This window comes from Phocoena sinus, chromosome 3 (assembly GCF_008692025.1).
Source record: "Phocoena sinus isolate mPhoSin1 chromosome 3, mPhoSin1.pri, whole genome shotgun sequence".
In the NCBI taxonomy this organism is placed as follows: Eukaryota; Metazoa; Chordata; class Mammalia; order Artiodactyla; family Phocoenidae; genus Phocoena; species Phocoena sinus.
Window position 1 is genome coordinate 107144362 of NC_045765.1, and position 14841 is coordinate 107159202.

General features: G+C 36.2%; 1 protein-coding gene across 5 annotated transcripts in view; it reads right to left on the reverse strand.

Moving 5' to 3' along the window:
- Nucleotides 1–14841, reverse strand: part of XRCC4 (X-ray repair cross complementing 4) — a 256211-nt gene that overhangs the window by 227726 nt on the left and 13644 nt on the right. For 3 of the 5 annotated variants that reach the window (XM_032627537.1, XM_032627539.1, XM_032627541.1), the window contains exon 2: nt 1210–1358. In XM_032627537.1, coding sequence (XP_032483428.1) covers nt 1210–1348 — 139 coding nt within the window. In that variant the 5' untranslated portion in view covers nt 1349–1358. Of the gene's footprint in view, nt 1–1209; nt 1359–1835; nt 1900–14841 lie in introns of all 5 variants that reach the window. The other 2 variants (XM_032627540.1, XM_032627538.1) reach the window with 1 other exon arrangement.

The following is a 14841-nucleotide window of genomic DNA, read 5'->3' on the forward strand; positions in this document are numbered from 1 at the left end:
ACTTGGGTATACCTTCACCAGCATACATAGAGCTAACCTGACAAATTTTCCTCCAGTCCTGCACTGCAACAACCAACCAACCACTGAATTCTCTTACATAGAAATTTACAGCTTAAATAGATACCATAACAGGTACTACAAACATTATCCTTGAAATTTCTTTATTTTACAGTAATACTTATATTACCATTCCTCATTCTCTGTCATAAAAAAATGAGTAATAAAAACCAAAACCCTGTAAATACAAATTCAGTTTGACTAACAGAATTTGTATAACAGAATTTGTAACACTCAAGAAGAAAACAAAACTTCACAATGTATTGTGATTTTAAAAGGTGATATAATAATTATTACAGTAATAAATTTTAGGGGAATATTTCAAAAGTTGATAGAAGATACAAATAGCACATAAATTAACATGACAAAATTATTTTACCTAAAACATCATTTACAACATAACTCTAGAAATGACTATTTCATAACTGTAGAAATAGCTTTTTAAATCTTTCAATAAAACACTTTCGAAGTATATTATCAACAAAATTTTGCTATATGAGTAAAACATAATTCTAGATATTTTGACTTTACACCTGCAATGTTCCATAAATGATTTCAGGGTCATTAACCTCTTTAAAAAGATTATTACCAAAGATTAAAAAAAGCAAAAGTCTATTTCATAAAATAACAGCCAAAATCCCATAAATGGGTTTGAACTTTGGTTTACAAAGTTTTAGGCTATTAGTTCTGCTTCTTTTTGTTACAAATGTAGTACATGTTCACTGGAAAATAATTCAACAATATAAGTATATGAAATAAAAAGAAAACCACCACCACCCCACTCTCCCAAGACTTGGCCCAGCCAATCCACCTTCCTGTGCCTCCCAATATTTCCCTGGGGTCCTAAGAAAAGATACATATAAAAAGTACTATTTATGTTTTGTATAAAGAGATCATTTTAAAAACTCTGACCAACTCCAAGAACTAAGACTCAAATGGTTATTTCTCTATCCTTCTATTAATATTACTTACAGAAAATAATATTAATATTACAAATCTGTGTGTAAATCAGACAGCAATAACAAGTAAAAGCAATCATGTTCATTTTAACCAATATCTATTAAAGAAACATTTTAATTTGAAGTATCACTGAGGACTGAAGAATAGCACATTATTGAAATTTTTCTTTAAAAAATTTGCTTTTAACATTACCTGTCCCAGTCCATGCTGACTGCCCATCAGTAAGTGTAATAACAAAACCAGATCCTAGTGTTTTTTCCCAAGCAACTTGTAGAAAATGAATTATATCAGGTTCAGAAGCAAGATAGATTCTGTTTACTTTTCTCTCCATTTCTGATCACCTGTTATAAAAGAAAAAAAATATTTTTGCAAGAAACTGTGACTATCAAATAATGATGCTTTCTGTACTGGTCTCTCAGCTATATAAAGCACCAAGGAAACAAGTAAAACAAAAAGCTATATAATAGCCAACCATCAAACTCAGTAAATCACAGTTCTGTTCAATACTGATTCACAATTTTTACAGGTAAAAGCAGAGGCTCATAAATGATTTGCCCAAGTTGTGTAGCTGAATAAAAATTACTATCTCCAACAATATTAAGATCACATTTTCCCCAAAGCCTCTTTCTCTACGACAGTCACAAGAACTTGTGTGAGTGATCTGGGAATAATCTCAGGACTGAAATCTGATTATAATTAGTGAGGATAAATTGGATCAAGTTCTTAGTCTCTGTCTGGAGAAAGACTGTGTAAATGAAAAAGGAGAGTAGCATAAAGATTTGGAAAAGAAAATCTCAGAACCCAAGAGTTGGCCATACCTATCACATCTTCTCTAAGAAAGGGGCTCCCAGGACTCACTCTGTCCACTGAGATAGAAGTACCCTGTAATGGAGATGGATTATATCAAGCTATTACAGCCTGAGGCTAATAAACTTTTTACATTTTTAAAACTTTATATTGAAGTATTATATCCAGGCAAAAGTACAGATATCTAAAACCTAACTTGGAAGTTTTATAATTGAGCAAATCCATGTAAGCAGTACCTAGATCAGCAATCAGAACATTACCACCCCAGAACTCATTCTCACAACACCCCTTTTCCAGTCACTGTGTCCCCAAATAACCACTTTCCTAACAGATTAGAATTTTGAGTATCTTTGTACTTTCATGTAGATATAATCATACAGCACATTTTATTTTGTGTCTGGCTTCTTTTATGGAACATTACATTTCAGAAATGCTTCTTAGAATTGTAGATCATGCTCATAGTTGTATAATATTCCATTATGTGGGTATAGTACAATTTATTTATCCATTCTACTAGCGACAGGCATTTGAGTACTTTCCAGGTTTTGACTAGCATAAATAGTGCTTCCATAAATATGCTAGCAATATCCAGGCTTTTCTGTTGGGCATATACCTATGAGTACATAACCATGAGTGAAATTTCTGGACCAGAGGATATGCATATGTTCAGTTTTAGTAGTACACAGCCAAAAACTTTCTAAAAGGTTTGTACCAATTTACACACTTGGTATGTCAGTTCTGATCACTCCATGTCCTTACAAACATTTCTCATCTTTTTTTTTTTTTTTTTTTGCGGTACACGGGCCTCTCACTGTTGTGGTCTCTCCCGTTGCAGAGCACAGGCTCCGGACGCGCAGGCTCAGCGGCCATGGCTCACGGGCCCAGTCGCTCCACAGCATGTGGGATCTTCATGGACCGGGACACGAACCTGTGTCCCCTGCATGGGCAGGCGGACTCTCATCTTTTTAATTTTAGCCATTTTGGTGGGTATGTAGTATTACACAATGGTTTATTCACATTTCCCTGATAATTAATGATGCTGAGTCCTTTTCATACCTTGACTGTGCATTTGAACATCCTGTTTTGTGGAGTATCTGTTAAATCTTGCTAATGTTTTTATTCAGTTGTATTTTTCTTATTGATGTTCTTACTGATATATTATTTTCTTTTTGTTTTGTTCTTTACTTTTTGGATTATGAATCCTTTTACAGATATATGTACAGTTCTACCATTCTGTAAGTTATCTTTTCACTCTCATAATGGTAACTTTGGATGAAAAGAAGTTCTTAATTTTCATGAAGTTAAAATTTATCAAAATCTGTATGTTATAGTTATACTTTTTCTGTACTAATTAAGAACTCTTTGGTCACCAAGATGTTCTCCTATGCTTATCTAAGAGCTTTATAATTGTACCTCTCACACTTAGATCTACAATCCATCTGGAATTGATTTTTGTACATCAATTGTCAGGAGGGGTCAAAATATATTTTTTCCACATGGATATCAAATTGACCAAGTATTATTTATTAAAGACTACCCTTTCCTACTGCAATGCTGTTACTTTTGTCATAAATCATTTGACCGAATATGTGTACAAGGTTCAATTTTTGCTTTGTTCATTCTTTGCAGGTGTGCAATTTCAAATATTATACATTTGGCTTGTCAAGGTTACACTGAATAGTGATTCTGTTACTGTGATCCAGCACATTTATAATCACTTGCTGACCCTGCCATTTAAAAGTTTAATAAACCTTGCTTCTGAGTATTAAAATCATTTATGTAAAATGTTGAGCAGAACAAGCTCAAGCATAAACTTCTGTGGCTTGCCATTAGAAACAATCCTCTCTTAGACATCAATCACTACTACTAGGTGGGTGTATTGCTGATACCTCCATTTAAGTCACAAGGATATCAAGATGGTCCTTCGTAAAACCTACTTACTCTGCCAGTCTAGGAGTGCTATTAAAAAAAAAGAAAAGAAGGGGCTTCCCTCGTGGCGCAGTGGTTGAGAGTCCGCCTGCCCATGCAGGGGACATGAGTTCGTGCCCCGGTCCGGGAAGATCCCACATGCCGCGGAGCGGCTGGGCCCGTGAGCCATGGCTGCTGAGCCTGTGCGTCCAGAGCCTGTGCTCCGCAACGGGAGAGGCCACAACAGTGAGAGGCCCTCGTATGGCAAAAAAAAAAAGAGAAAAGAAAAGAAGGGGAGGGAAGGGGAGGGGAGGGGAGGGGAGGGGAGGGGAGGGGAAGGGAGGGGAGGGAAAAGAAATTAAGACAGACATTTTTCTTAGTGATCCCACTCTCATTTCTACTGATTACAAGTTATTTTCCTATTAATTCGAAAACTATTCTTCCAGTAATTCACTCTAGAATCTTGCCCAGATTGACCTCAAACTTACCAGACTACGATATGCCACATACTATTTAGTTCAAAGCAAAAAACTATATTTTTTTCTAATACTGGAATATCCTGTGCTCATGTACACTTCATTAAGAGATACTTAAGCTATAGATGTTAACAAAACTAAAGGAATACCCTAAAAATTACAAATATGCAAAGAAAAAACATTATAAAAAGTCAAAAAGAGGAACAAAGCACACAGTTCAAAGATGAACAACTAGAGAGAATTATTCTTTAACACATAGCATGAATCTCTTACTAGGTGATCCTAAAAAAGCTAAGAGTATAAAATTGCCTCAAATTTTTATGACCAATATAAATACTATGTTGTGACAATCCAAACGTAAATTATTAATTGACATTTCATTGATAACTAATAAGTTTTAATAAAAGCCAAATTTTTAAATCATTTTAATTTGCTTTCTCAATTTAAAACTATTATGTTCTCCTAAATAAAGCATCATATTTTTCTCAATTAACGAATGAATATGAAAATCAAAACAACTCATTCTGTCAAAACTCTTCACAAAACAAAACTAACTTCTCTATCTTCTGGGGGATGAGAGGCATGCTTAATTATAGAAGGCTAGAGCTGTACTATCTTACAGAAAAAAGCACAAGGAAGCAGAGAAACTTCCAGAATGATAGAAAAAAATCTAAAATTAACAGTGTAATGAGATTGCTTCAAGATGGTGGAGTAGAAGGACATGCTCTTACTGCCTCTTGCGAGAGCACCAGAATCACAACTAAATGCTGAACAATCATCGACAGGAAGACACTGGAATTCACCAAAAAAGATACCACATAACCAAAGACAAAGGAAAAGCCACAATGAGAAGGTGGGAGGGGCACAATCACAATAAAATCAAATCCCATAACTGCTGCGTGGGTGACTCACAAACTGGAGAACACTTATACCACAGAAGTCCACCCACTGGAATGAAGGTTCTGAGCCCCACGTCAGGCTTCCCAACCTGGGGGTCCAGCAATGGGAGGAGGGATTCCTAGAGAATCAGACTTTGAAGGCAGGTGGGATTTGACTGCAGGACTTTGACAGGACTGGGGGAAACAGAGACTCCACTCTTGGAGGGCACACACAAAGTAGTGTGCGCATTGGAGCGCAGGGGAAGGAGCAGTGACCCCACAGGAGATTGAAACAGACCTACCTGCTAGTGTTGGAAAGTCTCCTGCAGAGGCAGGGCGTGGATGTGTCTTACCGTGAAGACAAGGACACTGGCAGCAGAAGTTCTGAGAAGTACTCCTTGGCATGAGACCTCCCAGAGTCTGCCATTAGCCCCACCAAAGAGCCCAGGTAGGCTCCAGTGTTGGGTCGCCCCAGGCCAAACAACCAACAGGGAGGGAACCCAGCCCCACCTATCAGGAGACAAGTGGATTAAAGTTTTACTGAGCACTGCCCACCTGAGCAAGAGCCAGCTCTACCTACCACCAGTCCCTCCCATCAGTAAACTTGCACAAGCTTCTTAGACAGCCTCACCCACCAGAGGGCAGAGAGCAGAAGCAAGAAGAACCACAGTCCTGCAGCATGTGGAACAAAAACCACATTCACAGAAACATAGACAACATGAACAGTCAGACAGATTTGTACTGCATGAAGGAAAAATATAAAACCCAAGAAAAACAACTAAATGAAGTAGAGATAGGCAACCTTCCAGAAAAAGAATTCAGAATAATGATGGTGAAGATGATCCAGGACCTCGGAAAAAGAATGGAGGCAAAGATCGAGAAGATGCAAGAAATGTTTAACAAAGATCGAGAAGAATTAAAAAACTAACAGAGATCAACAATACAATAACTGAAATGAAAACTACACTAGAAGGAATCAATATTAGAATAACTGAGGCAGAAGAACGGATAAGTGACCTGGAAGACAGAATGGTGGAATTCACTGCTGCAGAATAGAATAAAGAAAGAAGAATGAAAAGAAATGAAGACAGCCTAAGAGACCTCTGGGACAACATTAAATGCAACAACATTCACATTATAGGGGTCCCAGAAGGAGAAGAGAGAGAGAAAGGGCCCGAGAAAATATCTGAAGAGATTATAGTTGAAAACTTCCCTAACATGGGAAAGGAAATAGCCACCAAAGTCCAGGAAGTGCAGAGAGTCCCATACAGGATAAACCCAAGGAGAAACATGCCAAGACACATAGTAATCAAATTGGCAAAAATTAAAGACAAAGAAAAATTATTGAAAGCAGCAAGGGAAAAATGACAAATAACATACAAGGGAACTCCCATAAGGTTAAGAGCTGATTTCTCAGCAGAAACTCTACAAGCCAGAAGGGAGTGGCATGATACACTTAAAGTGATGAAAGGGAAGAAACTACAACCAAGATTACTCTACCCGGCAAGGATCTCATTCAGATTCGATGGAGAAATCAAAAGCTTTACAGACAAGCAAAAGCTAAGAAAATTCAGCACTGCCAGGTCAGCTCTATAACAAATGCTAAAGGAACTTCTCTAAGTGGGAAACACAAGAGAAGAAAAGGACCTACAAAAACAAAGCCAAAACAATTAAGAAAAATGCTAATAGGAACATACATATCGATAATTACCTTAAACGTGAGTGGATTAAATGCTCAAACCAAAAGAAACAGGCTCGCTGAATGGATACAAAAACAAGACCCATATATATGCTGTCTACAAGAGACCCACTTCAGACCTAGGGACACATACAGACTGAAAGTGAGGGGATGGAAAAAGATATTCAATGCAAATGGAAATCAAAGAAAGCTGGAGTAGCAAAACTCATATCAGATAAAATAGACTTTAAAATAAAGAATGTTACAAGAGACAAGGAAGGACACTACATAAAGATCAAGGGATCAATCCAAGAAGAAGATATAACAATTATAAAAATATATGCACCCAATATAGGAGCACCTCAATATATAAGGCAACTGCTAACATCTATAAAATAGGAAATCAACAGTAACACAGTAATAGTGGGGGACTTTAACACCTCACTTACAACAATGGACAGATCACCCAAACAGAAAATTAATAAGGAAACACAAGGTTTAAATGACACAACAGACCAGATAGATTTCATTGATATTTATAGGACATTCCATCCAAAAACAACAGATTACACTTTCTTCTCAAGTACACACGGAACATTCTCCAGGATAGATCACATCTTGGGTCACAAATCAAGCCTCAGTAAATTTAAGAAAACTGAAATCATATCAAGCATCTTTTCTGACCACAACACTATGAGATTAGAAATCAATTACAGGGGGAAAAAAACGTAAAAGACAAACATATGGAAGCTAAACAATACGTTACTAAATAACCAAGAGATCACTGAAGAAATCAAAGAGGAAATTAAAAAATACCTAGAGATAAATGACAATGAAAACACGATGATCCAAAACCCATGGGATGCAGCAAAAGCAGTTCTAAGAGGGAAGTTTATAGCAATACAAGCCTACCTCAAGAAACAAGAAGAATCTTAAATCATCTAACCTTACACCTAAAGGAACTAGAGAAACAACACACAAAACCCAGTTAGCATAAGGAAAGAAATCATAAAGGTAAGAGCAGAAATAAATGAAATAGAAACAATAGCAAAGATCAATACAATTAAAAGTTGGTTCTTTGAGAAGATAAACAAAATTGATAAACCATTAGCCAGACTCATCAAGAAAAAGAGGGAGAGGACTCAAATCAATAAAATTAGAAATGAAAAAGGAGAAGTTACAATAGACACCACAGAAATAAAAAGCATCCTAAGAGACTACTACAAGCAACTCTATGCCAATAAAATGGACAACCTGGAAGAAATGGGCAAATTCTTAGAATGGTGTAACCTTCGAAGTCTGAACCAGGAAGAAATACAAAATATGAACAGACCAATCACAAGTAATGAAATTGAAACTGAAGTTAAACGTCTTCCAACAAAAAAAAGTCCAGGACCAGATGGCTTCACAGGTGAATTCTATCAAACATTTAGAGAAGAGCTAACACCAATCCTTCTCAAACTCTTCCAAAATATTGCAGAGGAAGGAACACTCCCAAATTCATTCTATGAGGCCAACATCACCCTGATACCAAAACCAGACAAAGGTATCACAAAAAAGAGAAAATAATAGACCAATATCACTGATGAACACAGATGCAAAAATCCTCAACAAAATACTAGCAAACAGAATCCACCAACACATTAAAAGGATCACACACCATGATCAAGTGGGATTTATCCCAGGGATGCAAGGATTCTTCAACAGATGCAAGTCAATCAAAGTGATACACCATATTAACAAATTGAAGAAGAAAAACCATATGATCATCTCAATAGATGCAGAAAAAGCTTTCAAAAGAATTCAACACCCATTTATGATAAAAACTCTCCAGAAAGTGGAAATAGAGGGAACCTACCTCAACATAATAAAGGTTGTATACGACAAACCCACAGCAAATATCATTGTCAATGGTGAAAAACTGAAAGCATTTCCTCAAAGATGAGTAACAAGACAAGGATGTCTACTCTCGCCACTATTATTCAACATAGTTTTGGAAGTCCTAGACATGGCATTCAGAGAAGAAAAAGAAATAAAAGGAATAAAAATTGGAAAAGAAGAAGTAATACTGTCACTGTTTGCATATGACATGATACATAGAGAATCCTACAGATGCCACCAGAAAACTACTAGAGCTAATCAATGAATTTGGTAAAGTTACAGGATACAAAATTAATGCACAGAAATCTCTTGCACTCCTATACACTAATGACGAAAAATCTGAAAGAGAAATTGAGGAAACATTCCCATTTACCACTGCAACAAAAAGAATAAAATACCTAGGAATAAATCTACCTAGGGAGACAGAAGACCTGTATGCAGAAAACTATAAGACACTGATGAAAGAAATTAAAGATGATACAAACAGATGGAGAGATATACCATGTTCTTGGATTGGAAGAATCAATATTGTGAAAATGACTATACTAACCAAAGCAATCTACAGATTCAATGCAATCCCCATCAAATTACCAATGGCATTTTTACAGAACTAGAAAAAAAATCTTCAAATTTGTATGGAGACACAAAAGACCCCGAATAGCCAAAGCAGTCTTGAGGGGAAAAAACAGAGCAGGAGGAATCAGACTCCCTGACTTCAGACTACACTACAAAGCTACAGTAATCAAGACAATATGGTACTGGCACAAAAACAGAAATAGAGATCAATAGAACAAGATAGAAAGCCCAGAGATAAACCCACGCACCTATGGTCAACTAATCTATGACAAAGGAGGCAAGGATATAAAATGGAGAAAAGACAATCTCTCCAATAAGTGGTGCTGGAAAAACTGGACAGCTGCATGTAAAAGAATGAAATTAGAACACTCCCTAACACCATACACAAAAATAAACTCAAAATGGATTCGAGGGCTTCCCTGGTGATGCAGTGGTTGAGAGTCCGCCTGCCGATAGAGGGGACACGGGTTCGTGCCCCCGTCCGGGAAGATCCCACATGCCGCGGAGTGGCTAGGCCCGTGATCCATGGCCGCTGAGCCTGCGCATCCGGAGCCTGTGCTCCACAACAGGAGAGGCCACAACAGTGAGAGGCCCACGTAACCCAAAAAAAAAAAAAAAAAAAAAATTGGATTCGAGACCTAAATGTAATACCAGACACTATAAAACTCTTAGAGGAAAAGATAGGAAGAACACTCTTTGACATAAATCACAGCAAGATCTTTTTTGACCCACCTCCTATAGTAATGGAAATAAAAACAAAAATAAACAAATGGGAACTAATGAAACTTCAAAGCTCTTGAACAGCAAAGGAAACTGTAAACAAGACGAAAAGACAACCCTCAGAATGGGAGAAAATATTTGCAAATGAATCAATGGACAAAGGGTTAATCTCCAAAATATATAAACAGCTCATGCAGCTCAATATTAAAAACACAAACCCAATCCAAAAATGGGCAGAAGACCTAAATAGACATTTCTCCAAAGAAGACATACAGATGGCCAGGAAGCACATGAAAAAGCTTCTCAACATCACTAATTATTAGAGAAATGCAAATCAAAACTACAATGAGGTATCACCTCACACCAGTTAGAATGGGCATGATCAGATAATCTACAAACAACAAATGCTGGAGAGGGTGTGGAGAAAAGGGAACCCTCTTGCACTGTTGGTGGAAATGTAAATTGATAGAGCCACTATGGAGAACAGTATGGAGGTTCCTTAAAAACCTAAGAATAGAATTACCATATGACCCAGCAATCCTGCTACTGGGCATATACCCAGAAAAAACCATAATTCAAAAAGACACATGCATCCCAATGTTCACTGCAGCACTATTTACAATAGCTAGGTCATGGTAGTAACCTAAATGCCCATCGACAGATGAATGGATAAAGAAGGTGTGGTACATATATACAATGGAATATTAGCCATAAAGAGGAACGAAATTGGGTTATTTGTAGAGACGTGGATGAATCTAGAGACTGTCATACAGAGTGAAGTAAGTCAGAAAGAGAAAAACAAATATCGTATATTAACGCCTATATGTGGAAACTCGAAAAATGGTACAGATGCACGGGTTTGCAGGGCAAAAACTGAGACACAGATGTAGAGCACAAATGTATGGACACGAAAGGGGGAAAGCAGCGTGGGGTGGGGGTGGGGGTGTGATGAACTGGCAGATTGGGATTGACATGTATACACTGAAATGTATAAAATGGACAACTAATAAGAACCTGCTGTATAAAAAAATAAATAAAACTCAAAAATTCCAAAAAAAAAAAAAAGTGTAAGATACCTCTAAATTGGTAAGTTAGCAATAATTCTAATATCTACCTAAAGTTTACTCAGAAAATTATTCTTCTTCCCAGAAGAAAAAGACAGTTATAAAATAACCATACTTGTAGCCACATCAATTATATTAATAGTTTTTAAATATGAAATTTGTAGATTTTACTACATCATAATCACTGAAAAAATATAATTATTTTTAAATATTTCACTTAATCAAAAATTTTTCCTACATTGAGGTCTTCTTTGCCTAGATGTACTTAATTCTGAAATGCTTCATCCACTTGTAAATATTTTCTTTAGATCAATTAGTCAATACACTTAACATGCAGTAAATTATCCACATGGTCTGCAATTCTTAAATTCGAAAATTACTGGAAAATATGTGTTACTGTTTTTCTATGCCAATCATTGAAAAAGACATACTTAGAGGCTTACATAATTCTAATGGGCCCAAAACCACAATTCTGGGAGGGAAGAAGGTAATGGAAACTACTGATGAAGTTTTTTGCCTGTATAGAATTTATATGCACACACAAAGATACACACACACTTACACAGATTATTTTTTCTTAAATGTGGCTGAAGAACCCTGGCTATTTTTAGCATTAATGAAACTTAGAATTACTCTAAAACAGCAATTGGTTTCACTGTTATTTCTTAGCACGTTTGAAACAAGTGACAAATTTCTAATTATAGAAACAAGTTAATTTGAAATTCAATATTCCAGATGCCTATCAGTAAATCCTACTTTCACAATGATATAAAAGGCTTTAATCATAATAATGTTAAAAAAGACATTTAGGGGTCAGATTAGTTCTAACATCTTTGAATTATTCATGTTTCAAATATTTTCCAATTTTCTGATTAACTCTAGATACTCATCACAGAAACTAAACGATTTTATTTTAAAGATACTATTCTAGTTAACTCAGATTTGAAATTTTGGATGCTACCTGTGGGCCACGCTTAGGAACTTAACATATTAATGGCTCAAATGTAACAACTCAGTATCCTATAAGTATTTTATGCCTCAATAGCCTTATAAATTTTTTTTATATCAACTGAGTCTTAATTTCCTGATAATATACTATTTGAACCAGTTTTGAAAGCACTTCATTCTTTTACTTACTGAGGTCACCCTCTCATTAAATATCAAACACAAAACATCTAAGACTCCACCATAGAAACAGGAAAAAGGATGACTTGTAATGTCTTTTAAGATTCCGTAAGAGCGAATCAAGGATCTCTTTGCTTTCACCAGCACTGTAAATGGGAATAGTCAGCCATGGGTTTTTTGCCCCAAGACTAGTACTTGAAGAAAGGGGATGAAATTTTCAGAAGGAATGATTGATTAGGGCCATAAGAAAGCCTGTGTTTTGTTTTCTAAGGGCACTAAAGGTCAGACTAGTATCAGCACCTCTCCCAGCCAGAGCCAAGGATCTAAGACAAGCCTGCAGGTGGAAACAGTTGGGTCCCACCCCAATTTGTACATCAGTAGCTTTATTGAGAGCTCAGAACAGTTGAGAATTGAGAAGCTTATCTTTAGTACTTTGTGTCTTTGATACTTGGCTTCTCTCTTAGAAGAGAAATAAGTTGTTGGCTGATGTGATCTAGACTCTTAACAAATACCATTCACAGTTGCTTCTGAATAAACAAGACACTTTTTAAATTAGTTTACAAAGAATTTTGTATGCCCTTTTGGATGCTGATAAGAAGCAATGCAGAAGCCAATTCTCTTAGGTCAGCTCAAGTTAGTGACAACACTGTATCATTGATAACACCATTTTGAACTTGAGCTTCTTTTATTTTCCTTTACAGTGAGTTATGGCTTCCTTTCAAGCTGCTTGGGCTGCAGGTGTTCAAACTTCTGCAGCTCTGCCAAGGAGTCCTACTTATGGATCAGAAAGGGCTAAAAGCATGTTTCTAATGAAGCAATTAACTTAAGTGCCCCCTTGTTGAGAAAAGTAGGCTGATAACTAAAGTGAGTTCAGAATAAAGATTAGCACACAGCACATGCTGTTAATAGTCTGTAATTAGATTCCTGATCACAGTATTTTCTTTGACCTTCCTTTTTTTAAAAATGAGGAAAAGAAAAAAATATAAATTGTAAACCAAAAGTGTAGTGATAAATTTTTTTAAAGTTTATCATGTTACAAAAATTCAAGGATATATAAAAAGGAAAGACAGGTTTATACAACAGCCACTGACTGGGCTACTTAAAGACAAACATCATGTAACAATTTCAGAAAAGAAGACTATTTTATTTGTTCAGAACTTCTTTAAAAGCAATGACAACTCCTGTTTATCTTATCAGAATTCCCACACTGAGTATTTTTTAATTAATAATTTATTCCTAGCATTTTCATTATTAATAGCATGTCGATTTGCTGGTTGTTATCTATGTGACCAAAGGGTAAATTAAGGTCTTTTTGAAAACTGACCACAAAATCAATTTACCTTTAAATTTCCAAAGCAATTAAAACAAAACTAACCTTCTATAGAAGAAATGCTTTCCTGAAATAATGTTTTCAAGTTAGAATTTTCTAAACTTTAAGGGTAAAGAATTTACAGGATTCTTAAATACCTTTCTAATTATGTCAGGATTTTCTCCATTCGATTAAATTTGAAATGAAACTAAGGTGACCATCTGTCCAGGCTTGCCTGAGATTTTCCCGATTTTAACACTGAAAGTCCCATGTCCTAGGAAATCTCTCAACAACCCCAGGCAAACTAGGATGGTTGGTTAACCTAAGTAAGAGCAAAATATAATTAAGACTGTTGGTATAATCTTGTTCAAACACTTGTAATATACAGCTGATATTCAAGGAAGACATTAAATAAACAATCTGATGCTTCAGGAATAAAGCATTAGAACAATAAAATAAGTCTAAACCTAAAGTATCTTTGCCATGGTTACAGATTATTCTCAATTATCTCTTATGAGTATGGAATGCCAGCTGCTGGCATTCCAAATATCATATTACTGCTCATTTCCTCTGCTTATCTTTTACAAACACTAATAATCATTAGTTTCAGTGATTCGTTCAAATTCCACTTCCTCTCCTTTCTTTTCTCTTACCCAATGAAGTGAGTATTAAAAAACAATAAAATGGCCTGAATAAATTTCCCACATAAAATCTAACACCTAGAATTGGACTCAAAGTTCCAAGACTATGATTTCCTTTATATTCATCAAATGGACACTCTTGATTACAAACAACCTTGGCAGAAAGAATGAGAGTATACTTAACATTTTGGAAACTTTCTAAATGTTCACAACAATACTTCCATTCTGATTGCAGTTTCATATGAGAAAGACACTTAACAGAAATGAATAAGTAAGATAGTACCTCAAATATAGTATTAGCTTAAGCAACAGTATTTTTTCATTAAGAATTTAACAATTATGATTTCTTAAGCCTCAAAACTTTGACCCTCTCTCATATTTTAATTTCAGAAAGAGTGAATAGGTTCCTATGAAACACCATCAGTTAAGCTTACACAGTTGTTGGGCTACACCATGCAGGCCTGCAAGGCCTGTACTTGCCCAGCTTCAAGACCGAAGAAAGAGCCTGGAGTCAGTAACAGAGATGTGAGTGGTTTAATGTATAAGGGGAGCTTACATGTCTGAAGCAAGATCCTGGAGCAACACCTCACCAAGTGTGGCAGACAGCAGGTAGGATGTGATGGCTGGCTTCGCTCCAGGGGGGTGGGAAGGGGGAGGTTCCCAGTTATAGGGGAAACTGACATCAGGTGGGCTCCTCAACTACCAGGGAAACTAGCAGAGGGGCACCAGCCCCTCACTGCCCCTTGATGTGAACAATCACT